This window comes from Carcharodon carcharias, chromosome 14, assembly GCF_017639515.1.
Source record: "Carcharodon carcharias isolate sCarCar2 chromosome 14, sCarCar2.pri, whole genome shotgun sequence".
Classification (NCBI taxonomy): Eukaryota; Metazoa; Chordata; class Chondrichthyes; order Lamniformes; family Lamnidae; genus Carcharodon; species Carcharodon carcharias.
Genome location: NC_054480.1, coordinates 30,654,488 through 30,681,565, shown reverse-complemented (window position 1 = coordinate 30,681,565; position 27,078 = coordinate 30,654,488). Strand labels below are relative to the sequence as shown.

General features: G+C 45.2%; 1 protein-coding gene across 1 annotated transcript in view; it reads right to left on the bottom strand.

The window, feature by feature from the left end:
• ptprt (protein tyrosine phosphatase receptor type T) overlaps positions 1–27,078 on the bottom strand; it is a 1,444,026-nt gene that overhangs the window by 151,174 nt on the left and 1,265,774 nt on the right. The window contains exon 18 of the mRNA XM_041204432.1: positions 6,959–7,146. Within this exon, the coding sequence (XP_041060366.1) occupies positions 6,959–7,146 (188 nt within the window). The remainder of the gene's footprint in view (positions 1–6,958; positions 7,147–27,078) is intronic.

Sequence of the window (27,078 nt, the reverse complement as noted above, 5' to 3'; positions counted from 1 at the left end):
GATGCATCTGCAACAGACCTTGGAGCAGTGCTATTCCAGGGCCACAGTGATGTCAAAAGGAGATCTGTTTATTATGCATCCAGCTCATTAACTGAGACTGAACAGTGCTCTGCGGCTATTGAAAAGGAAGCCCTTGCAGCGACTTGGGCATGTGAGAAATTCTCTGATTAAGATTGAGACTGATCATAAGCCATCAGCAACTCTGCTGAACACAAAAGAAATGGCAAAGATGCTACCCAGGATTCAGTGATTCTGACTTAGATGCCTACGCTACGACACTACTATGGAGTACGTATAGGGTAAATAACAGACTATAGCCGATACACTGTCCAGGACACCCACCATTTACCCAGTATAAGAAGATAAAACCTTTGCAGCAGAAGTTGAAGCCTTTACATCCTTGACTACCAAATAATTGCGGGCAATAGACCTAAAGTTGTGCAAATTTCATGTGGCCCAAAGGCAAGATGAAGAATGCATCCAGATTCCCACGTACTGCCTGTACAGATGGCCACAGTGCGCTCCAAGCAACCCCATCTGGAGAAAATATTTCAGACAGCATCACCACTTCAGCATAGTAGACGGCCTCCTGGTATATGATGCAAGAATGGTGGTACCATGTGTTTTCCATCTGGAAGTCCTCCAGAAGATACACCAAGAACATTTTAGTATAACCAAATGTCGAGCCAGGGCATAGCAGTCAGTATGGTGGCCAGGACTTTCACACTCTATTGTAGTGATTGTTGGCGTCGGGTGGGAGCTGACAACATGGCGTGAAGGCCAAAAATCAGTTTCATGCTGTCGTGCAACCAGTTTGCGATTGTCCACTCTGCCCGTCAATGGCAGGCTGCATTTCCTGCCGCTGGACATCGGGAACATCATTTTAATACACTTGCATATCATTATAAGGCCTACTCGCTGGAATCATCCCCCCATACTGGATCATCCGAGGACACCGACGTGTTTCACAATTGCACATAAGCAATGTGCACCTGGCGAGCTGTACTTCACTCGGAGCTTGAAGTTATGTTTGCCTACCTTGCTTCGGCTGCACTTGGGGTCATGAGCGCCAGGCTTCACAGGCATCGCCACATCACCTTTAGTGGGACCCCAGGCAGATCTCTACCTACCAGACCAGACATAAGGCGGGGGTGGCTTTTCAATGACTGCAGGGCTAGGGCTTGTTTGGGGAAGGGCAGAAGAAGCCTCAGGCAAGGGAAGAAGCTGCAGAGCGAGGGCTGTACTTGGGAAGTGGGGTATCCCAGGGTATGTGTGACGACACAAGTTGATCTGAGTAATTGGCCTCAAGATGGTGAGGGGTGAGGAGGCAGTCTCCAGAGTTGAGACCAGATGGAGATGTGAGGGTGTGTGTGAGAAAGTGAGTAGTGGTGTTACTTGAGCTGGCAGTGAGTGGGATGCCAGTGAACGTGTGATGGCCTTATGAGTGTGTGAGTTTAGAGTGATGAGTTGGTTGCCTTAACCTGGCGGCATGGATTAGATCATTCATCCTCTTTCTGCACTGGTTGGCCAACATCTTGCATGCAGCGTTGACACTGACCATCTCTGCCGCCACCACCCAAGCTGGAGTGGTGAGATTGCTGGACTTCTTGAGGCTGGAGTCGGGGTGGAGGACATCATGGTGGGCCCCCAAAAGGCATTTCAGTGATGGGTCACTGAATTCTTCTCGGCTTTCAGGGCCATGTCTCTCATTGGAGCAGTCCTGGGCTGCAAGAATTGAGAACTGTATGCATGGCTGCAGTTTAGATATGGCACCCAGAGTGAGGAAACAGTGTGGTGATGGTGTGGCGGGCGATTCAGAGGCCATCTGCCAGGGAGATGGCATGTTTCCTGTGGCTGCATAATTAATAAGGCAGGAAGCAGACGATATGGTGTGAAAAGCCACCATTGCAGCCGCCGGGTAAAACATCGTCTTTCATGCCAGCTACTGCACTTAGTGCAAATCTGGGACGATTCCCTCCATGGTCTCCAACTGTGTCATTTGTGCCATTCACAGACAGGAGCAGAAACACCCACTTTTGCCCTCCTCCTTCCCACCAAGGCCTGAGGAACACTTTGGTATGGATTTGTTTGACAATAAAGGAAAATATTTCTTATAGCAGTAGCCTATTATTATGTTGAATAGAGGTGTAAAAGCTATATGGCTTCATGTTTGAAGCAGTTATTACCTACTTGAAGAAAATGTTCTCCACACAGGTTCTCTACAGAGATTGTCATCTCTGATAATGGGCCACAATTTGTCAATGAGCGCTTCTAAACCTTTGCAGAATTGTATGGATTTGTGCATGCCACAAGCTCCCCAGACTACCCTCAGTCTAACAGAGAAGCTCAGCGACGAGTATGCACTATAAAAGCCTACTGAAGAAGAATGACGACTTTGAGCTCACACTGCTTAGTTATCACCACACACCATTACATAATAGATTTGCTCCATGCGAGCTTCTGATGGGCCACAGGAGAAAGACCCAACTTCCTTTCCTGGCCCATACCTTGCTAACTAATGTCATGGTGGAAGACCATAATCGAGATAGGAAGAAGGAAGAAGCCTACTGATTGAGTCAAGCTCATACATTTGACCAGAGGCCTAGGGCTCAGGACCTTCCGATTCTTGGAAGGGGAGGCAGGGTATGGATTAGAGACCAGAACCGTGCTGGTACAGTAATTGAGATGAAGGCACAGTCAGGCATCATTCGAAGGAACAGATGCCCTTATTTCAATGGACATAAAACCAATAACAGCATGGGCAGGATACCCAGAACCTCAAAAGAATGTCACACCTACAGAAACACAAATGAAGGAAACCAGGAGTAGCAGTCCCCATGAACTGATCTCAGAGCAACTGGATTCCCATCTATCTCAGAGGGAGTTCCACACCCATTCAGGAAGACTCGGGAAGCCACCGAAGAGAGGTTCCCTTTAAGAGAACAGACTTTTGAGGGAGGTGTAGGAGAATGTGTATATAATGGTATGGGGATAAAGACTGTGAGGGAGATATAGAGTAAAGGGTTAACTCTAATGATAGCAACTGAACATGTGTATAAGGAGCTATGTCACAGTGATGTCACTCACTGAGAGATGAGATTGAGTGTGAAGCATCTCAGAGAGTAGCTCCAGCTATGTCTTTGTCTTATTTAAAAGAGTAAATAGTTAGCATGTAAATATGTGTTTTTGAACAAAAGTTCATTGCCTCCAGCAAGATCTCTTCTAGAGTAAAGAGCCAGCAAATCCTGAGATAAACCCACAATAACAGATTTGACATTTCAGAAGGACAGGAAGGAAAGGAAAGGAGGTGGGGTATCTCTGTCAATCAAGGGTGAAATTAGTACAGTAGTGAGAAAGGATCTTGGTTTGCAGGATCAAAATGTAAGATTCAGTTTGGATAGAGATAAGAAATAGCAAGGAAAATAAGGAAGTCCTTTACAGGATGAGACTGGGGAATTAATAATGGAAAACAAGGGGCAGAATTTTGCCCCTGGTGGGTGGGCGGGTGCATCCGGGAAACCGACCACTGCCTGCGATTGGGGTGGGACTGTAATTTCATGCTGGTAAGCCAATTAAGGACTGCCCAGTGTGAAATGTAAGCTGCAGTGCTGCCTGTGCTGGGGGGGGGCGGCGGCGGCGGCGGTGAGGGCAGGCAAAGGAGGGCAAGTGGGCTGAGCGCGAACTTCGCACATGTGCACGAATGAGCGCTTGAAAATATCTCTGAGGCACAGAGTTGCCTCAGGGAGATGACTTATTTTTATAAAACAAAATAAAAATTTAATTATCTCTCTCAACTCCTTGACTGTTAATAAATTATCAGACTGTTTATCTGTCTATCTGACACTCAGTACAGGATGAGTAGAAAGTTCCTATAATTAAACATTGGGAAGACTGAAGCCATTGTTTCCAGTCCTCATTCCAAAATCTATTCCCTTGCTACCGACTCCATCACTCTCTGTGGCTAATGCCTGAGACCAAACCAATCTGATCTCAATTTTGGTGTCATATTTGACCCAGAGATGAGCTTCTGACCACATATTCACACCATCGCCAAGACTGCTTATTTCTACTTCCATTACATTGCCCAACTTCATTTCTGTCTCAGCTGATCTGCTGCCAAAACCCTCTTTCACGTCTTTGTTACCTTTACACTTGACTCTTCCAGCACACTCCAGGTTGGTCTCCCACATTCTAACCCTCATAAACTTGAGATCATTCAAATCTCTGCTGCCCCTGTCCTAACTTAAACCAAGTGCTGTTTATCTATCACCACATGGACCTACATTGACACCTGGTCAAGTCACATTTTGATTTTAAAATTATGATCTTAGTTTTCAAATTCCTCCATGGCCTCACCCTTCCCTATCTCTTTAATCTTCTCCAGTCTCACAATCCTCCGAGATATCGGCACTTCTGTAATTCTGGCCTCTTGCACATCCCTGATTTTAATTGCTCCATCATAGGTGGCCGCACCTTCAGTTGCCTAGGCCCCAAGTTCTGGATTTCCCTCCGCCCCGCTACCTCACTTTCCTCCTTAAAACCTGCCTCTTTGGTTAGGCCTTTATTCATCTGATGTAATATTTTGTTAGGTGGCAGGGTGTCATATTTTGTTTTATAATGCTCCGTGAAGACCCTTGCGATGTTTTATTACATAAAAGGTGGTATATAAGTATAATTGTTGTTGTTGACTGTAATCTTTCACTGGTGTTAACAGAACTGCAGTCTTTATTTACACCACAGAATCAGGCAATTATTTTTCTAAAAACTTACACTTCATCTACAAACAGTCTTTTCTAGATATTAATGGATAGCCTTCTAGTTCCATAGTGCAGGCAGGGAGCCTTGTTTTGCAGAATTATATATTACAAATTTACCTGCCCACTATGCATGATTGGAAAAACATCTGCAGTGTGTCCCAAACTTTGCAATATTTTCTCCCAGCAGGTGAGGTTCCTCACCAACAGAGCTAAATTAGAAAATCTTTCCATAAATTTCTGCTTGTAAAATGATTAAGGCAGTGTGTTGGCAATCATTTATGTGCCACCCTGCTGCTTCCCAATTTTGATTGTGCCATCTCGTCCTTGCAAATATTCAGGGTATGCAGGAATTGTATAAAAGAAAATTCCAGTGTAATTATTGTGTAAATTGATTGGTTCTATACTGCCATCAGAGAATTGTGTTTTAAGGGAGTGTGAATTGAAGGCAGGGATGCAACACTGAGGTGCCAATTGTCAAGATCCATAATAAGACCATGGACAGAACTTTCTCTTTGGCGTATGGTGGCGGGCTCCACAAGCCGGCGCGTAATGTGATGCGTGGTGACATCGGGCGTGCATCTCGATCTCATGCTGATCTGTTCGGCGGGCACGCGTCGGTGGTGGCTGCGCACCTGCCGAACTGTCAAAGGCCTGTTAAGGCCATTAGGAGAGTAATTTAAATAATTGACAGGGCTGCCCAACCAACTTTAAGGTTGGCGGGCAGGCAAAGAGCCCAAGCGGCCTTTGTGTTTTTCATGAAACCTCATCCGCGGGCAAGATGAGGTTTCATGAAGGTTTTATTAAATTTATAAATATTTTTCATACATTTCATAAACATATCCCAGCTCATCTGACACTGTCACATGAGCTCTGTGCCTCAGGGAGATTTCTGTGCTCTTTCTCCCTCCTCCCCCTGCCTGCACAGGTAGTGCTGAGTGCTACCGGGCATGCGTCACGCTGGGTGGGCCTTAATTGGCCTGCCAACATAAAATGGCAGCGTGCAGCCAGTCGTGGGCAGCGATCGGCTCCACGCCTGCCTGTGCCTGCTCTCCACCAGCCCACCCAGCAGGCGGAAGAGCCTGCCCCATAAGATGTAGGAGTAGAGATAGGTCATTTGGCCCATCGAGTCTACTCCGCCATTCATGGCTGTTCTGATAATCCTCAACTCCACTTTCCTGCCTTTTCCCCAAAACCCTTGATTCCAGCAAGCAGAGCTTCCTATTGGGAACGTGGAGTGAGTCAATTTACCCTTACATGACAAATAGCTCTGCCTGAGCTTACAAGGTAACTGCATATTCATTTTCCACATTCATTTATAAATTATGAGTGTATGTTGAGTAATTTGTGATTTTACCAGATTCTTTATTTGAAATGCACGGAATATATTTTACTACATACAAAATACAATGAGGTTTTTTGAAAGTATATGAAAGAAAGAAAGGCTCAGCTCTTTTTATAACACTTTTCAACAGTCACTGATCTCAGGTAATGCATATTATTGATCTTCTAGCATCACCTAGTAAATGATCTGATAGAAACGCTTTTTTTTCAGACTAATTACAGTGTCACTCTGCAGTATATTGTGTTCAGTGTGGACTTAAAATTATTGCAATGTTAGTTTTGATTATTATATCTAACTCAATAATATTATCTGGAAATCACAAATTGTTGACGATATTTCTCTATTGCCTCCTTCAAGCAGTGTCATACAAACATGTCTGGTAATATTGCCAACGATAATTTCTAGGTCCTGTCTGCTTGTAGTTAATCATATTCAAGGAAATTAATGTGACGATGGATCATCAACAGAATTCTAAAACTGAACTGACACAAATTGAACCAACTATTGAGAAGTTTTAGTCTTTGTTTTCCAGCTGTGCAGTGTGATTTCTTGCATATCTTGACACAATCCCAACATTGCAAAGCCAATTTTGAGCACCAACACATAGTGCCATTGTGACAAAAATGAAACAAAGCTCTGTTTACTCTGGTTGGCTCATTTTACCTTCATTGCCATAATGTTCCCTACAAGCAAAATGGGATCAATACTCTTTAATGTTTTCACCTTAAATTTCTCTTTCTCATCCCTTGGAGGCACTATAGTACACACTGTAATTTTAGGACCTTTCATTTTAAGAGAGGATCCTTCACTCCAAGCAGCATTCTAAAAGTGTATTTTGAGAATATAACTTTGGAGTTACCTCGTACTCTTCTTTAAAGCCATAGCCCTTGCCACATTTCATCTGTGTGATGTGCTGCAGTAAATCTGCTACTCTTATAGCAGGTTGAAGGTGTCCAGTTTGATATGACATTTCAACAGGTTCACAGTTTCTGTAGGAATGAGTTTGAACGACTCTAGTTGGCTGACTGATATCCTCATGGTTGCTGTCTGCATTTAGAAAACATAAGGTAATCAGAAACCAATGTCCTTTAAACAATCTTGAATCTGCCGCAGGCCCACCAGAAGTGGTAATAAAATCACCCACTTACCTGTTGCAAAAAGGTTCTCCATAAATGAAATGTTTTTTATGCAGCCCTTTATATATATTTTTTGGCAAAACTTTCAGAATGTGAATTGTGAGGCGAGATAAAAGGAAAACAAATATTCTTCGGAGAAAGAAATTAAATTATGATGTCAAAAAGGGAGATGATAATATTGAGAAGCAATCCTTCAATCAGTTTTCCATTGTTAAAGGAGTGCTCGACCTTCAGGTTGTAAAAGACTCCAGAATTTCCCATAATGAAACAAAAGGATGCTGGAAATACACAGCAAATATGATGAACGTATTACGGACCGGAGGGGGATTAATTTAAACAGCCCTGGGTTCTCCACTCACCACCCACCTGTATCAGAAAGGCGTTTTTGATTTTTGATTTTCCCCTTTATAAGTGGTGGCATATTTTCCCCAACCCTTCAGTTTGGAGTGATCCAATCCTCTAATAAGAAACTTACAGCAAACTCGGATAAGGTAAAATAAGAGGGTTAGTTTATTTTACAAACACACGAAACACGGGAAAGGGAAGAGATCTCAATTTGCACACATTTTGCACTCATACAATGAAAGAGAAATGAGGGAAAGAAAGGGGTGGAGGGAAAGACCACAGCAAAAATAAGAGTTATGGTTTCATATGAACCCAGAATCAAAAGTCCAGTGGCGTATTCCTTCAGAGGTTAGAAGGCTGAAACTGTTGCAGGGTGATCCGACTTTCCAGAAGTGAGGACTTCCACAATGGGAGAAGGCACTTAGAGATGAATTAGTCTTGAAGGCACAGATACAAATGTTCCAAGGTTCCAGTAGTTTACAATGTAAATGAGGGTCAGGCCATTGACCTGGACAGAGTTCCTTCTGCTGTTACCTGTTGGATGGCAAAATAGTAGACTTCCCATGTTCAGTTCCACATGGTAATATTACAGGTTCTAGCAGCTTGAGGGATGTCATGAAACATGCCTCCCAATTCTTTTCCTGGGTCTTGGTCAAAGGATGTATTTTCCCAGGTCTGGGATCTTGAAATGGTTAATAAAGGAGTCAGGGTCCCTTTTGTCCTTGGCAGACATGCCATCTCAGGTGGCTAGAATTCTTCTTTAGAAATGTAAAGAGATTTTGTGTAGTTCCGGGCAGGGGGTGGGGTAGGGAGCTGGTGTATTACTGCCTTTTTAGAGCTAACGAGTCTCTGCGGTTTGTCTGAAAGTTAAAAATTCTTCTGGTATGAGTCCTGACTAGTCAGGGTAAAGCCTTGTCCAATTTTAAAAAATAACAACAATAATTTTAGAAAGTAGCCAGGTTGACGTATATATTATATAGACAGTCTTTTTCCTTCCTGTCTTCTGGACGGGGCACAGCTCCCCCATTGGAGAAAATGAAATGAATTGCATTACATTTCAAATATAAAAATATTTGAAACTATTGGAATGCTGGAAAAACAAGCAGATCTGGAAGCATCTGTGGAGAGAGAAACAGAGTTAACGTCCAAGATTTTCTGGCCCCATCGCGGGCCGGACTCCCTGCAGGCGAGACGGCGCCCCAGCCAGAAGTCCATTTACTTGCGGTGGGACTGGACGATCGTGGTAGCGGGTGGGTGCAGAAAATCCCGCCAATATTTTGAGTCAGTATGATTCTTTTTCATAGCTCTGATAAAGAGTCATACGGACTCTAAACATTAACTCTGTTTTTCTCTCTCGACAGATGCTGCCAGACCTGCTGAGCTTTTCCAGCATTTTCTGTTTTATTTCAGATTTCCAGCATCCGCAGTAATTTGCTTTCAGCCATTGCATCTCAGTTTTTATTCAATGTGGTCTGAGGAAAGGAAGAATACGAAGGGCAGGAGAATAAAGGCATTGCCTCATTCATAGTGGCTCATTTGACACACGGTTAGCAGGGGAAATGGCAGTTCCTTGCTGCATGCGGAGGTTCACTCGGTGCTAGAGTTCTGACTTCCCTCTGTTGGGGAGGGGTGGGAGGGGGGGTGGTCAGGCATTCCAGCTGCCCGATTAAGTATCTTCGAAAGGATCTGGGAGTTTTACAGGGTGGCTAGCGCTCAGGGGGCGAGTGATGGTCAAGGTGCTGCGGGCAATCTACAGGAGAGTGCTGGAAATCTCACTCTGTAGGTGCCAGACCTGGGATCATAGGGCTGAGCTACTCTTATCCAGCCTAGCTCCTGCCTATCCACTTTGGTAACCTGTGCGCTCAGGTGTTCAGACACAGAAACAGGGGTTCAGCTGAGGGTCAGGAGAGTGAGGTGTTTTAAAGGGACCTTGACGTCTTTAGGGAATTCTGGTTTGGGCGCTAGCACAACTGGAGAGTTCCAACTTCCAGTACTTTTGGTGGCACAGCAACATGTGGCCAGTTGGGCCAACCTTTCTGGACTGGGATGACAGGAAAATGGCCTTCTGGCAGGGCCCTCTCCTGCATACAGATTAGGCTACGGGGTTGTAGCCTGTTGGGGGTTATGGAACATTTTGAAGGGGGCGGTTCACTCTGTCCGGTCGTCTGGCAATTCTGCATGATGGCGGGTGAGCATGGGGTTCAGTCTGGTTGGGGTCCCTCTGCTGGTCACTTCCAGGATAGGTTCAGTATCTTTTGGGGTATTACTGCCCTTTGGCAAATGGTCAGATCTTGCTGTACCTCTGGGAGGCTTATCAACTATGTGGAGCATCACCCTCACGCTTCCTGGTCCAAATAGGAAACTTTCCTGCTCCACATTTAAATTTGTCATAGAGTCAGCAAAATCAATCAGCTTCCTGGCTGGGGTCTTTGGCTTTGGAAGGGATGCTCCTCCTAACATGTTCCATGTCCTCTCAAACACCACTGCCCCCTCGAGGAGGAAATCAATTCCTGCTACTGGTAGTTTAGGGACAATTCCTACTGCTACAGGGCCTGAAACAAGGTCACATTCTGGGTGGACCTTATGGAGGGGTGCAAACACAGATCATATTCCCACTACACTGTTCAGAGCTTTGGTCTTCTGGGAGAACTCAGGGGTCAGTGCTGGCGGGGGTTTGGGGGGGGGCAGGTTTAGGTTTCCCTCCAAAATTAAGCACTAAGTGGCTCCCGTCTCCTGGAGCAGTACCCTGGACTTGATCACATTTTGGGTAGGGGGACACTGTTCCTGAATGGACGAAACTCTGGAAACTCTCTGGGAGTTTGCCTGGCTCAGACACACAGAGTGCCATGTTCTCAGAAGGGTTAAGTTTCTGTAGCGAGCAGCTCTGCCTGCTTTGCTGCAAGACCCATTGGGGCGTCCTTCGGGGGACCAATCATGTGATGCCCTACTAGGCCAACTGGCTTGCCTCTCCAATCACCAGCATTTGGGTCTAGACTGGCCTATTTTGTTACAATGAGAACACAACTCCTTTTGGGCTGCAGTGGAGGGATTCCTGCACCCTCTTTTGTGCTTTCTTTTCTGGTTGGGCCCTTTCCTATCTAGATCACCCTGCTTCTCTTTCCAGTGCTCATGGGCATGGTTTGGAAAGGGTCTGCCTGAGTTTATAGGCCTACGGGTGAGACCATAGCTGTCTGCTGCACCCTGGCTTGAGGATTCTCTGCTCCTCTAGGTGTATTCATAGGTGGGAGTGTAGGCAATTTTTGATTTCCTCCAACAGTACTAGATCATGGAGCCCCTCATAGGTGCGTGGGATTTTTAGAGATCTTATCCATCGGTCAGATGTGATTTGTTTCAACCGTTCAAATTCAATGTAGATTTGGGTTGGCTTCTTACGAGGGTTCCAGAATTGCTGGCAATATGCCTCTGGGACTAACTCATTGGCACTTAGGTTGGCAGCCTTAGTCTCATAACTTAGGGACACCTTAGAAGACATCATGGAGACCCTTGGGCTTTCCCTGACCGCTGCCCTTGAATTAAAAATGTCCAGATCTCTGAGGGCCATTTTAGCTGTCCTGCTATTTTCTCAAAGGTGGTAAAAAAAAAATTACTCCACATCACTCTCAAAGTTTAGGAATGAATCTCACATACTTAAAGGCCTCAGAAAGTGGTTTCAGTTTAAGGGGATGGGGGTGCTACCGGGTAGAGAGAGATTTTCCCTTGCAGCGGCTAGCTGTCTGCTCTCTCTCTCTCGCTTTGAGCTGCTAGCTCCATTTCCAATTTTCAAAGCTGGAATTTTCTTTCCTTTTCTTGTGCCCTTGCTCTCTCTTCCCCCTCATTCTCTTGCCCTCTCCTTAAACTCTAGCTCCAACTTAAACTTTTCCAGCTCGAAATTGGCTAGGATAGGGGATTCGGAGTCATGATTGAGCCTTTCATCTGACTGTTCTACTGGTAATGTCAGATTCAGATGTTCTACTAACGCCAGGATTAGTTCAGTCAATTTGAACTGTCTCTCCCTAACTACAATCTTTAACTGATCCGTGCTAAGGGTCTCCAAACTTTTCCCGCTTAGATTCTCTTGATAAACAAACATTTGAACATCAAATGTTGCCACTTTCTTAGTGTTAGGAGAAAGAATTTGCTGTGGTAAGTCACTTGTCTTAAGATTAGTTCCAGCTACTGAACTTTCCCTCTTCAGCTTCCAATCGGTTTCTTTCAGCATCCAATTCAGGCTCGTAAAATTTTGAACTCTGGCTAAATTCAAACCGGGTTTTCCTGGAGTAGAGGCCCTAATTTCTGTTACGGACCTAAGGGGGATTATTTTGAACAGCCCTGGGTTCTTCACTCACAACCTGTCAGTAAACAGAAAGGTGTTTTTGATTTCTCCCTTTATAAGTAGTGGCATGTTTTCCCCAACCCTTCAGTTTGGAGTGATCCAATCCTCTAATAATAACCCCACAGCAAACTCGAGATAAGATTAAAATAAGAGAGTTGGTTTATTTTACCCACACACAAGATGCGGGAAAGGAGTTTCACCATGTCCGCCCCTTTTGCACTCATACAATAAAAGAGCAATAAGGGAAAGAAAGGGGTACAGGCAAGACCACAGTAAAAATAAGAGTTCTGGTTTCATGTGAGTCCAGAGTCCAGAATCAAAAGTCCACTGGCGTATTCCTTCAGAAGTTAGCAGGCTGAAGCTGTTGCAGGGTGTTCCGACTGAAATTTCTAACAGCACAAAGCATTTAGAAAGGCTGGGTGCAGTACTTACTCAAAGGCACTAGAAGTCACTATCACTTAACAAACAGAATACCATTCTGAAAATATCCTAAAACTATCAGTACTACACCAATTTTCATTCCATCAAATCACCCTTTGAATAAAGGTGCATTCAGACTGCAGGATAGAGGTTCTGCCTCTGCATTTATTAGCAATTCTGAGGTGAATGAATGGGAAATCACAAGCTGGCAAGTGCAGAAACTGAATTTCTACCCTTACAATGCAGGTCAGGCAGATCTGTGGAGAGAAACAGAGTTAATGATGCTGACCTGAAATGTTAACTCTGTTTCTCTCATCACAGGTGCTGCCTGACCTGCTGAGTATTTCTGTTTTTATTTCATATTTCCATCACCTGCAGTATTTTGCTTTTGTTCTACTTTACAAGTTTAGCATCAGTTGAAATCTGGGAGTGTCACCTCTTTTTGCTCCACTGTTGGGAATCTTCCGGTCCTGTCAGCAGTGGGGAGCCTGGGAGGCGGGGAGGGGGTGGGGTGTCTTAATTTGGCATGAGGCCAAAATTCAGTTTCCCGATGACAGGATGAACTGTAGGAATTCTGTACTCAGGACTTTGAAGGTGGGTTAAAGGCGGTTTGAGTTTCCTGATGCACAATGTTGGGAAGGCCTTTTGCATACATTAGTATGTCATGCATTCTCATTAAAAGGCTACCTAGCCAGGTTTAAGCTCCCCACCGGCGAGAAATCAGAACATTCATTTTTATGACTGTATATAAGCGCCGTGCACCTGGAGAGCTTCACTTCTTCCATGACTTTGAGACGAGTAAACACTGCTTCGGCCTTCATGGGGACCACTCAACTTGACACATATTGGGTGCCGTTAGGACAAGCTGTGTGAAGGCTGGGTATGGGTGGCAGGCTGAGGGTAGGGGGTGGGGTGGGTGGTAGGTTGGAGCAGACAGGGGAGGCTAAGGGTGAAAGTAGGGGGAGAGGGTCTGGGGAAGGAAAAGACTCTCCGGGAAGCAGGGGTGGCAGTGGGGGGAATGCGAGGGTGCTGCGACGTGGGATGCAGGTAAGGGCCCTTTATGTTGGGTCCTATGGCTGGGTGGGAAAGGGGGATTTATGGGCAAAGGCAGTTGGAGAGAGCTGGTCCTAGAGGGCGGGGTCAGTGTTGTTGATGGTGGGGTCCTGCGGTTTGAACTGACAGTACTGTGCAGAGGAACAGTCACAGTCAGAGGGGGGAGTGGGATGTGGTAGGGTGGCAGGTCCAGTGTGATAGTCAGGTAGGTGAAGGTTTCGCGGGGGAGGTCCAGGCAGCGACCTACACAGGTGGCTCAGATAACAGGAAGGTTCAGGGTGGGCATGCGGACAATAATGGGTGTAGGCTATGAGGGGAGGGAAGGCATGCGGAGGTGGATGGTAATAGGGTCCAGGGAAATGGTGGGGAGGTTCAAGGATGACAGAGAGGCAAGGAATTGTGATATTGGGTGGGTCAAGGGGGATGCGGGAAGTTGGTGAGTGACAGAGGGAGGGCAGAAGGTAGTGGGGTGAGTCTGAAAACTAACACGCACCAGTTTTCCAGTAACAATAATGCAACACAATCGATTTAAAACTGCGAAACCTAGAAGCGGGAGGAAGGTCTTTTTGGGTGGGTGGAGTTCAAGGTCAGCACAAGTGGCTGACTAAAGAGACACCCTCATAAACATGAGGCAATTGGATGACAACCATGTTCAGGTATGTTTTCCTCTCTATGGTGAAGCCCCACACAGCAGCAGCTTTGCTCCCTGACTCATGGGTCTCATAACGTCGAGACCCCGGCAAGGTCTGGAGCTGGTGTTTATTCTGTGTGATTTGCCATCGGGCAGTCAGAGGCAGGGATTAAGGGAGGTGGATGTGTCCAAGCGGCATGGCTGGCTGATGGCAGCCAACTCCTGACTCCAAGCCTTCATCCTCCTGGTTGAATTGTCATGGCTGGTAAAGGCTCATGTGGTTAGTCTTTTTACGGTGCCAAGCCAATGTCTCTCTATAAAGTCTCAAGGGTAGTGGAGGCAAGCTGAAGAGTGTCAGAGGGAGGCTTGTTGCACATGGCTTACATCACCCCAAAGAGCAATATATCCATGTGCAGTCATGTATGAACTAGGGGAGCATCCGTCTCTGGTCCTTCAGGATGCACTTCACCTGGAAGAGTGGGGTGGGAATTCCATGTCTATCCAGAGGTCAGGTACAGGGCTTAGCAATAGCTTGGTGGGTCTGCTCAGTCATGGACCTGGTGGAGGAGCATGTGCAGCATTGTAGTTCTGCTCAGCAGCACTCTTGGTGGCAAACAGGTGTCATCATCCAAGCCCTCTAGGGTGGGGGGGGGGGGGGGGGGGGGGGGGGGGGGGGGGTGTGTGTGTGAAATCAATTTTTCCAAGGTCTGCAATCGCTGAGATCCTTCAAAAGCCTGTGATTGAGTTGACTATAGGCTTCCCAACAATGAGATTCGGATGCTTGGACTGCTCAGGTGGGGGTCTCCAACACTTAGTACAGAGAGTGTAAAGAAAATGCTCACTAGATTTATTACTTCAATTTGATACAGGCTCCAGGCAACCGTGCCTTTTTACTGCTGCAGAGAAGGACGGTGCATTGCACAGGGCCTGGAGAAACAATGGCCTGAGCAGCAAGAAGCAGCAGGGCGTCAAGAAGGTCAGGGTGTTGACGAACAGAGTCCATGGCAATGACGAGCAATGGCCCAACCATGGGTGTATCACAGGCAGTGCAGCTACCTACAAGTGAACTAACGGCAATTCTGGAAGCACCTTTAGATGTCTCAGAATGTGGATGCATACATCTATCAGCTTCTGCATGATGACCTGCAGCCATAAGGACTTGGAGGGAATCCCATGCCAGTGGCACTGAAGATCACTGCCCCCTTAAAATTCTTTGCCAGTGGCTCCTTCCAGGGCTCTACTGGAGACCTATGTGGCATCTCCCAATCAGTGACACAAAAGTGCATCTGGAAGGCGAGAGATACCCTCTTCAGGAGAGCATATTCACTTGTCTAATTCCACCTGGATCCCGAAAGCCAGGCTGCAAGAGAACTGGGATATGCAGCAATCTCTAGTTTTCTGTAAGTGCTGGGTATTGTTGACTGCATACATGTGGCCTTGAGAGCTCCCTGCAACAGCCAGTCACATTCATCGATAGAAAGGGATTCCACTCTTTCAATGTGCAGTTCATACGTGATCACAGAAGGCAATTCCTGCATGTTTGTCCTAGATTCCCAGGGAGCTTTCACAATGCTTACGTTCTGTCCCACTCCAGGTGTCACAGGCTTTTGAAGGATCTCGGTGATTGCAGGTCTAGCTCCTTGGATAAAGAAATACCACACTTCAGAAGACTTGGATGATGACACTAGTTTGCCACCCCAGAGTGCTGCTGAGGAGAACTACAATGCTGCACATGTTCCTCCACCAGGTCCACGATTGAGCAGACTATAGGCTTCCAAAAGATGAAGTTCAGATGCTTGGGCCGCTCAGGTGGGGTTCTCCAACACTCACTACAGAGAGTGTCCCGGACCACCGTTGTCTGCTGTGCTTTGCACAACCTAGCACTATAAAGTGGGGATGTTTTGCCTATAGCCAGATGTCCCCATGACAAGGAGGACAGTGAAGATGATGGAGCTGATGTGGGCAAGAAAGTCGCCAAGTCATATGCAGAGGCCACAGTAAGAGTACCGATATGGTAGACATGCCCATGTCAATCTGATAGCTAACAGAATCCAGGCAGAATAAGCTGTTGACACATTTGTTTATCTTTTTGGTTTTCTATCCTCTACTGGCTGGAAGGCCCCTGCTCTTTTTTGGTTGCAGACATTAAACTTGGCTCTAATGTACCTTCATATATGATATCTGAATTAAATTACATTTGTTACTGTCTGCCCTGCTATTGGTTTGATCCTTTGCATGCGTCAAACTGTGCTAATGCAGAGCCCTGCCACTAAGGGCACATTCGAACCTGTATAGCACTCCATTTCCTGTGACCTCAGGCATCTGTAAGTAGAATTGTAATTTCACCCATGCCCTCACAAAGTCCATGTGCATGCCAACTTGGAAGCAATATTATATCTAACCTTGGCATGAATGCATCCAAGTCACCCTGACACCTGCTCCCAAAATTGCGGTTGACCAGGCAGAGAGCTCTTTCAGGTAGAACCAGATAGATGGGTCCACAGGCTGGAGCAGCATGAAAGCACCATTTGGCACCTTGAGATCGCCCATCCATGCAGATTGACGAGGGATGATTGTGTTCCTGCCCCTTCCCCCACTAATCGCCACTCGTTCATAATAAACCCATATTCCATGACATCTTTACCCTGCTGAGAAGTTTTGAAGTAACCCTGGCGTCCACTTGTTGAGAGTTCCTCACCTGCACAATGGGCTGCTGAGTAGCAACTACTCCGACCCTCCAACTGCAGGGTCTCAGTCCTAGATGGCCTTAATATTAGTGTGAAACTGTGATCCGTCATTGTGGACACCCCAGCCAAGGTAAACGTCTTTCTTGCATGGACCCTGCAGAGGCCTGCTAGAGCTGCTGATGCTTCACATCGATAGTCCTCGGCCTGATCCAATACAGGCCCATTCTACCTTCTCTCTCACTTCGTGCACGAAAACCCCTGTCCTTCAATGATGTCTGTTGCACTTTGCTACAAACCCCTTATGTGAGGTCTACTGTCATCCTTGATAACGAGACAAGCAGGACAAACAAATCTCCATATGAGATCTGATAAATGCTTCAATCATTGCATTCAGATCTCTTCAGTCCTATACTCACATCTCTCTTGCACCAAGGCTAATTTGCCTGTTGCCTCCTTACTTGCAACCTTCACCTGCATGTTAGCTCAAAATAACAAATCATCAAGGAAGGCAATTAATGATTGGACGTACCTACCACAGCATCCTCCAAACATGTAGGGCAGCCTCTGGTTTTCTATTATTAGGAAAACAGTATACAGCTTCACTCTCTCAGCCCTGAAACTGTATCTATATTGTTCCTTGCCACTCAGCAGATTTAACTCCCCTCAAGTGCTTGCTGCATCTGCCCACATCTGACATCAGCGCAACAACAGGAAGAGCTCCAATGACCTTGATGGACACATTTTCAGAGGTCAGAACACGGTGAGCTGCAAGTTATGGCTTGTATGTAGGCAGTATGCTCACAACTGATGGCCAGTGCTTAATCATGCACATGTGAGATTACTGAGTAATCTCTATGTTGATAATGTGAGGGAACTAGATCTATGGGAGCCTAATATTGGACTCTGATAGGGGCCCACGTTCTAGACCCTCAAACCTCTGTGACCATTGAAGCAACTAGCAGCAAGATGGAATCCAGGAAACTTCCAAACAGTGCAAGTGAACATATATTTACAAGTGTCCAAATTATTTACAATGGTTGTACACACATGCCACCTTTGTGCCTTCAATACTTCTTAACTTTTCTTTGCCTATCGCTATGTCTAGGTGTAGCCCTGACATCTGCAGCTGAGGTGAAGGAAGCCTGCTGACTGCTATGCATTTAGCTTTAGCTCAAATGTAAAATCTCCAATGAACCAGCACAATCAAACAGCCTAATCGATTACGGCCAGTTCGTGGGTGAGGATTGGTTGAATTTGAATGCGAATACTCCAGTGTGAAGTAGTTATGTGCACAACATCCCCATCTTCTTCTCCTTCAGGTACCATGCCCTAAGAAGGCATTGACCATCATGGACTTTCATTGGATCGGTTCATGATTATACTTGGCAAAGTACTGCAGTGGTTTCCCTTAGCCTTCTGCAGTATGGCTGACCAGGAAACTCTTCTGCTTTTTACTGCCTGCCTTCAAGTGTATTGGAAGGATTTACAGGCTGACAGTCAACCTGTTTGGCCATTTTATGAACACACCTTCCATGGCCATTAAGTCTTGAAGTGTGACTTGAACCCAGAGCTTCTGACCCAGAAGTATGGATGCTAACACTGTGTAACCCACTCATGCTTAAAATTCTCTGGTCTTTAGGGCTTTTTTATTTTATTATGCTGTTAGGGAGGGAGTTCCAGGATTTTGACCCAGTGACAGTGAAGGAACAGTCTTATATTTCCAAGTCAGGGTGGTGAGTGGCTTTGAGGGGAACTTCCAGGTGGTGGTGTTCCCATCTATCTGCTGCTCTTGTCCTTCTAGATAGCAGTGTTTATGGGTTTGGAAGGTGCTGTCAGAAGAGCCCTTGGTGAATTCCTGCAGTGCATCTTGTAGATGGTACACACTGCCATTGTTTGTCAGTGGTGGAGGAAGTGAACGTTTGTGAATGGGGTGCCACTCAAGTGGGCTGCTTTGTCCTGGATGGTGTCGAGCTTCTTGAGTGTTGTTGGAGCTGCACTGATCCAGGCAGTCGGAGAGTATTCCATTGCACTCCTGACCTGTGCCTTGTAGATGGTAGACAGGCTTTGAGGAGTCAGGAGTTGAGTAACTCAGTGCAGGATTCTTAGCTTCTGACCTGTTCTTGTAGCCACAGTATTTGTATGATAGTTCAGTTCAGTTTCTAGTCAATGGAAACCCCCAGGATGTTGATAGTGGGAGATTCAATGATGGTAATGACATTGAATATCAAGGGGCAATGGTTAGATTCTCTCTTGTTGGAGATGGTCATTGCCTAACACTTGTGTGGTGCAAATGTTACTTGCCACTTGTCAGCCCAAGCCTGGATATTGTCCAGGTCTTGCTGCATTTGGACATGGACTGCTTCAGTATCTGAGCAGTTGTGAATAGTGCTGAACATTGTGCAATCATCAGTGAACATCCCCACTTCTGACCTTCTAATGGAAGGAAGGTCATTGATGAAGCAGCTGAAGATGGTTGGGCTGAGGACGCTACACGGAGGAACCCCTACAGTGATGTTCTGGAGCTGAGATGACTGACCCCCAACAACTACGACCATCTTCCTTTGTGCTAGGTATGACTCCAACCAGCGGAGAGTTTTCCCCCTGATTCCCATTGACTCCAGTTTTGCTAGGGCTCCCTAATGCCATACTCAGTCAAAAAACCTAACAGAGAGAAAAAAGCACTCTAAAGGCAGAGCATGAAACATTAAGGATAATTTATCAATTGTGATAACTTCTAGAATGCAAAATCCAATTATTTTGTTTTGTACATTATATAAACTCCACCTCAATCTTTGTGGGAACTACTTCATGACAAATTATCATTTCATGCTAGAATGAGTAAAAAGGTGTCCTATTTGTCAAAATACTCCCCTTATGTTCTTAGCACGTACAGTTTCAGCATAGATATTGTTTAATTTTACTAGAAATTAACGGGGGAGATACGAGCTTAAGCGAGCACTGACTTGAATTGAATTTAATTAATTTTTTCTTTGAAAAATGTAGCCTAATTTATGATAATTTTGCTACCCTCCTCCACAGCCTTTTCCTCAACACATATGCTTAGAAAGCCTTGTCCAAGTCAACATCTGAATCAGCCTAAAATTCAACAAATTTTCAGTCAACAATGTTTTTGTTATGCTAATGTTAACTAATTCAAAGCGTTATAGATGTGATTTGCAGCCATGAAAATCTTATTCATGCGGTGATTAGATTAAGTTATATTGGTACAGGAAGGATGCCAGCGAACTGATCTTAAGTGACACTGGACAAAACTATAATTTTAATATTTTATCAACTTCTAATACTGTGGAAAAACATTTGTAATTCTGGGATCAGGGAAAGAAAATTGTGATCTAAATTTACAAGCTAATATTGCTTATGTCCGTAAACAAATCTACTTACCATCTGTTATCATATATTGTTCAAGTCAATCATAAGCCCTCTTTATGTTATTAATGGTAAATTGAAAATGGCCATAGGTCTGCCTGCACCTGACCAGTCAACTGATAATGTAAACTCTATGAATTCTGTACTTCAAACTGTTCCCAGTGTCACGAGATCAGTTGAAACCCAGTAATATATAACATCAAATGGCATTTATATCTCTCTGTAATGTGGTAAAACATCCCAAGGCAGGTGTGTTATAAAACAAAGTTGACACTGAGTCCGATAAGGAGAGATAGGACAGTTGATGATAAGCTTGGACAAAGGAGAAGTTTTAATTAGCGTCTTAAAGGAGGAGAGAGGTAGCGAGGCAGAGAGATTTGTAAAGGTTGCATCTGGCCTCCTTTATCTGCTGTAAACCCTCACATGTTCACCAGGTATAAGTGATGCAAAAATATACAATTCACATCCAATTGGAGCTGCTTAAGCAGATATTGTATGTAGATTCACACAAGTACTAATAAGGATCACAACTCCACTTCAGCTGAGAAGATAGTTTTACCCAAATTGCACCAAGAGCCCTCGAACTTGGAAATTGAGGTCATACCTCAAATTGCATGCATGGAACAAGCTGGAGAATTAGGTAACTACCATGTCATAGAAAAGGGCAGATTTTAAGAAATGACAAATAGATTTGTTAACTAGCCCAATGAAGTAGTGATGAGGACAAAGGAAAAAAGTAATCAATCAACTGTGCAAGGCAAGTAGCTAAATCAAACCTACTATTCTGGGCATAAAGAGATTTAAAGTAAAGACAGGCTATGATTGCCACCTCCCTGTCCATCATATGGTGACAGATGTTGGAGACAACCAAGGGAATCATTTTTAATTTACTAAAACATTGTAACATGCTCCACAGAGCAGAAAAACAATGATCAGGTGTAAGCAGGGGATTAGCAGAAATGACAAAATGTATTTTTGAAAAGGTGTTCAAAAGACTATGAAATGGGAAGCAAGACGGCTTCCTACCTAGAAACAGAATTCTAGGGGTTAGGGCTAAGACAGCTCAAAGCTTTGCCACCAATGATGGAATGCATTCCATGAAGCTTACTCAGAAAACTGAGTTTGAAGGGAGGGCTCAGAACATTAGGCAGAAGGAGTTTGCTGAGATAGGGTGGAGGCAAGATGACATGGAAAGGTTTGTCGAATTTTGAAAATAATGGGAGGGAATCTCAACTCCTAAAAGTATGTGGATTTGGGCCGGGTGAGAAGTAAAAATGTAAAAAGTCTGAAACCAGTCCCCAGCCTACCTACTTCCCTCCTTAACGGAGGCAGTCAATCAACACAATCATATGAGGTGGGGTTGATCATTTAAATATCATCAGGAGGCTGTGTGCCTCAGAATTAACTACCATTTAAATTTAATCCTGGTCGGCCAGGGTTTCCCAGGCCTTGGAGAGCCTGATGACTGAAGGGAGGCAAGGATGACTGGATCCAGGAGCTAAATGCATTTTTGTTTACCTATGTACCTGTTTCACTCACCTCCAGCAATCAGACAATTCTACGGCTATTCCGATCTCTCTCCAACTGTTCTTCTGATCTACCATTTCCCTTTCTATTTACTTGCTGTACCAGCATGCTAACTTATTTGTGCTTCATGTACAAGGACACCTAGATCCCTCTGTGCTGCATGCGCTGCAATCTCTCTCTATTTAAATAATCTTCTGTTTTTCTATTCTTTCTGCCACATTTTCACATTATATTCCATCTGCCCAATTTTTACCCATATTGTATCCTCTTCACAACTTACTTTGCTACCTATCTTTATTTTTTTTTATTTATTCACGGGATATGGGCATCATTGGTTAGGCCAGCATTTATTGCCTATCCGTAACTGTGCTTGAGAAGGTGGTGGTGAGCTGATTTCATGAACTGCTGCAGTCCAAGTTGGTGTAGGTACACCCACAGTGCTGTTAGTAAGGGAGTTCCAGGATGTTGCCTCAGTGGCAGCGAAGGAACAGTGATAGAGTTCCAAATCACGATGGTGTGTGGCTGGAGGGGAACTTGTGGCATTCCCACACAGCTGCTCCCTTGTCCCTCTAGGTTGTAGAGGTCGAGGGTTTGGAAGGTGCTGTCGAAGAAGCCTTGGTGAGTTGCTGCAGTGCATCTTTTAGATAGCACACACTTCTGCCACTGTGTGGTGGTGGTGGGGGGAGTGAATGTTTAAGGTGATAGATGTGATGCTTATCAAGTGGGCTTCTTTGTCCTAGATGGTGTTGAGCTTCTTGAGCATTGTTGGAACTGGACTCATCCGGGCAAGTGGAGAGTATTCCATCACCCCTGACTTGTGTCTTGTAGATAGTGGCCAGGTTTTGGGGAGTCAGGAAGTGAGTTACTTGCAACAGAATGCCCAGCTTCTGACCTGCTCTTGTAGTCAGAGTATTTATCTGGCTAGTCCAGTTCAGTTTCTGATCAATGTTAACCCTCTGGATGTTGGTTGTGGGGTATTCAGCAATTATAATGCCATTGAATGTCAAGGAAAGATGGTTAGATCCTCTCTTTTGGAGATGGTCATTGCCTGCTACATGTGTGGCAGTAAAATACTTGCCACTTATCAGCCCAAGTCTGAATGTTGTCCAGGTCTTGCTGGATATGGTCATGAACTGCTTCAGTATCTGAGGAGTCGTGAATGGTGCTGAACATTGTGCAATCATCAGCGAATATCCCCACTTCTGACCTTATGATGGAAGGAAGGTCATTGACGAAGCAGCTGAAGATGGTTGGGCCTTGGAACACCTGCAGTGATGTCCTGGGGCTGAAATGATTGACCTTCAACCAGCTGAGAGTTTTCCCCCGATCCCCATTGAGTTCAATTTTGCTAGAGCTCCTTGATGCCATACTTGGTCAAATGCTGCATTGATGTCAAGGGCAGTCACTCTCACCTCACACGTTCATCTCGTTTGTCCATGTTTAGACCAAGGCTGTAATGAGGTCAAGTGCTGAGTGGCCCTGGCAAATGCCAAACTGAGCACCAGTGAGCAGTTTTTTGCTGAGTAAGTGCCTCTTGATAGGACTGTTGAGGACTGATCGTTTTGCTGATGATCAAGAGGAGATTGAAGGGGCGGTAATTGGCTGGGTTGGATGGAGCTTGGCGAGGGGCTTGGCTAATTCTGGAGCACCAGTCTGGAGTACAATTCCCAGAATATTTTCAGGGCTTTGCAGTATCCAGCGCCTTCAGCCATTTCATGATATCACGTGGAGTGAATCAAATTAGCTGAAGACTGGCGTTTGTGCTGCTTGGGACTTCATAAGGTTGCCAAGATATATAATTCACTTGGCACTTCTAGCTAAAGATGGCTGCAAATGCTTCAGCCTTGCTTTTTACACTAATGTGCTGGGGTCCCCATCATTGAGGATGGGGGTATTTGTGGAGCCTCCTCCTCCAGTTAGATGTTTAATTGTCCACCACTATTCATGATTGGATGTGACAGGACTGCAGAGCTTCGATCTGATCTGTTGGTTGTGTGATCGCTTAGCTCTGTCAATCACATGCTGCTTCACCTTTTGGCACGCAAGTAGTTCTGTGTTGTAGCTCCACCAGGTTGACACTTCATTTTTGGATATTCCTGGTGCTGCTACTGGCATGCCCTCCTGCATTCTTCATTGAACCAGGTTGATTCACTAGGTTGATTGTAATGGTAGAATGGGGGATATGTTGGGCCATGAGGATACAGATTGTGTTCGAGTACACTTCTGCTCTGTTGATGGCCCACAGCACCTCATGGATGCCCAGTTTTGAATTGTTAGATCTGTACAAAATCTATCCCATTTAGCATGGTGGTAGTGCCACACAACACAATGGAGGTTATCCTCAATGTGAAGACAGGATTTCATCTCCACAAGAACTGTGTGGTGGTCACTCCTATGAATACTGTCTTGGACAGATGCATCTGTGACAGGTAGATTGGTGAGGATGAGGTCAAATAGGTTTTTCTCTCTTGTTTGTTCCCTCACTATCTGCCACGGACCTAGGCCAGCAGCTCTGTCTTTTAGGACTTGGTCAGCTTGGTCAGTAGTGGTGCTAGCAAGCTATTCTTGGTGATGGACATTGAAGTCCCCTTCCTTGCAACCCTCAGTGCTTTTTCCAATTGGTAATAAACATGGAGGAGTACTGATTCATCAGCTAAGGGTGGGTTGGGGGGAGCTGATGGTAGGTGGTAATCAGCAGGAGGTTTCCTTGCCCATCTTTGACCTGATACCATGAGATTTCTTGGGCCCAGAGTCTATGCTGAAGATTCCAAGGGCAACTCCCTCCCAACTATATCTAATATCTACTCCAATGTTTTGGGGAATGTAGATTGTCAAGTATTGAGGACTCTAAGTGGATAAACATTTGATAAAGTAAGATTCAAAAGAATATGGGAAAGGACAGAGAATTGGGACAGAGTCCATAGCTCTTTCAGAGAGCCAGTACTAATGGGACAGCCTCCTTCTGTGTTGCCTAATTCTGTGATTCTTAAATTGCCAACTCGAGGAATGTTGCACAATGCATTCAGGTTTCATTCACTAATCTCAGAAAAAATAATTACGAGGCTTGTGTTTAAGAATATAATAATTGAAGAGGCTTTAACTGACAATCTCAAACTGCAACATTTAAGGATGGCTGCTGTTTAAATGGAAACATTCACATTTATATTAGTAGAAAACTCTATTCTGAGACTCATAACAAAGGCTGTGTTCACTCCACTTTCTGGCAACTCAGACTGCTACAAGGTGGTCTCTTGGAGGAGGTCCCACACCTGGTGATTTTGAGCATTCATTAGTTTACCAACTTATACAGGTAGCCTTGCACCTGATTACATTTAAAGAGAAATCTGAATACCTCATTTTAGCCAATAGAGTTATGCCATAAGGTTTCATCTATTTTTTTAAACAAAGCAAACTTTATTGTATATAAAGGACTTAAATAAAACAAGAACTATTAACTTAAAAATATGGGGTGAAATCGTGCGGTCTTGTTGGCTTCAGGCAGGTGTGAGTGGGCATTATGGTGAGAAAGCCAAAAATCGGATTTACGCTATTGTGAAACCAGTTTGCGATCATCCGCTCCACTCGGCAAAGGTGGGCTGCATTTCCTGCCGCCACACATCAGGAACCTAATTTCAATACTTTAGCACTTACCTCTGCTCACCAGAATCAGCCTCCCACACTGGATCATCTGGGAAATCATTCCAACGTGTTTCTCAACTGTACATAAGCAATGTGCACCTGGCGAGCTGCACTTCGCTCGGGACTTCGAGGTTTGTTTGCCTAACATGCTTGGGGCAGCACTCGCAGACATCGGCACCAGGCTTCGCAGGCACCACCACATGACTCTTAGTGGGTGCTCATGGGCAGGCCTCTACCTACCAGACCAGCCATAAGGTTTTTCAATGGCTTCAGGGCTAGGGCTTGCTTGTGGAAGGGGATAAGTGGCCTCAGGCAAGGGAAGAGGCTGTAGGGCGAGGGCTGTACTGGGGAAGGGGGATCCAAGTTTGTGTGTGGGGGCACCTGCTGATTTGTGTAAGTGGCCTCAAGATGGTGAGGGCTGAGGAAGCAGTCTCCAGAGATGTTGAGGCCAGATGGAGATGTGAGGATGTGTGTGAGAGAGTGAGTGGTGCTGTTCCTTGAGCTAGCAGTGAGTGAGGTGCCAGTGAGCGTGTGACGGCCTTGTGAGTGTGAGAGCTTAGAGGGATGAGATGGTTGTGTTACCCTGGTGGCAAGGATGAGATCATTCATCCGTTTTCTGTACTGGTTGGCCAACCTTTTGTGCACAGCATTGGCACTGACCGCCACTGCCACCACCTCCCAAGCCGGAGTGGTGAGATTGATGGGCTTCCTGTGGCCAGAGCGGGGGTAGAGGACATAGTGGCAGGCCTCCATGGTGTCCAGAAGGCATCCCACGAATGTGTCACTGAATCGAGGGGCTGCACTTTTCTTGGATTTTGGGTCTATGTCTTCACAAGAGCAGTCCTGGGCTGCAGGCATTGAGAACCGTGTGCTGCTGCTGCAGTTTAAATATGGCGCCCAGCGTGAGAAAGCAGCGAGATAATGGCGTGGCAGGCAAATCGGAGGCCACCCGCCAGCAGGATAGTGTGTTTCCTGTGGCTGCATAATTGATAAGGTGGGAAAAGGATGAGATGGTGCGAAAACCCACCATTGTGACCAGCGGGCAAAATGTCTTTTATCACACCTACTACCACACTTAGTGCAAATCTGGTACAATTCCATCCATGGTTTATAACTATGTATGTTATGCATTCAGGTTTACTTCTTACTTCCCCCAAGATTTCTCTTATAAGATACATCAGTCTTAAAGTTATTTACTTCTGTGGGGACCACCCATAAGTATGCCATCATTCTCTGGAGAATTCTCCTCAGCTCCAGCTATTCTCAGAGGTAAAACTTTCATTTACTGTCTCTTGACTGTGTATGCCTGATTTCCTCATTCTGGTTACTTTTCCAATACCTCCAAGCTAATTTGCTTGTTGTTTTCTTTGGCACAAGACTCTATAGGGACCGCTGTAGTTTCTTCCACTAGTTTCAAACTAGGCAATCTTCCAGCTTCTGTTCACTCACAAAATTCAAACTGAGATTAAGCCTCACCTATATTCCACATGGTGAATGAAGAAGTTAGTTTTTTGCTCTGCTTACAGTGTAGACCTAGCTACCTATCATTTACTTTGGCTATATCTTAGGGAGCTGCAAACCACACCAGGTCCAAACTGCAACTAATTCTCCCACCAAACACTCAGATAAATTGAAATCAGAGAACCATCCCAAGCTCAACCCATCTCCATGATGATGAAGCCTGCTCTGGGATTTCCTCAAACTGGCCTTTAGGTTAATTATTGCTTATTTACAATTTCTCCTTTGATTTGATGAAGTGATTGCATTTACAATCTTTCATTAAATGCTTTTAAACCAATTTAGTTCTAATTCCCAAAAACA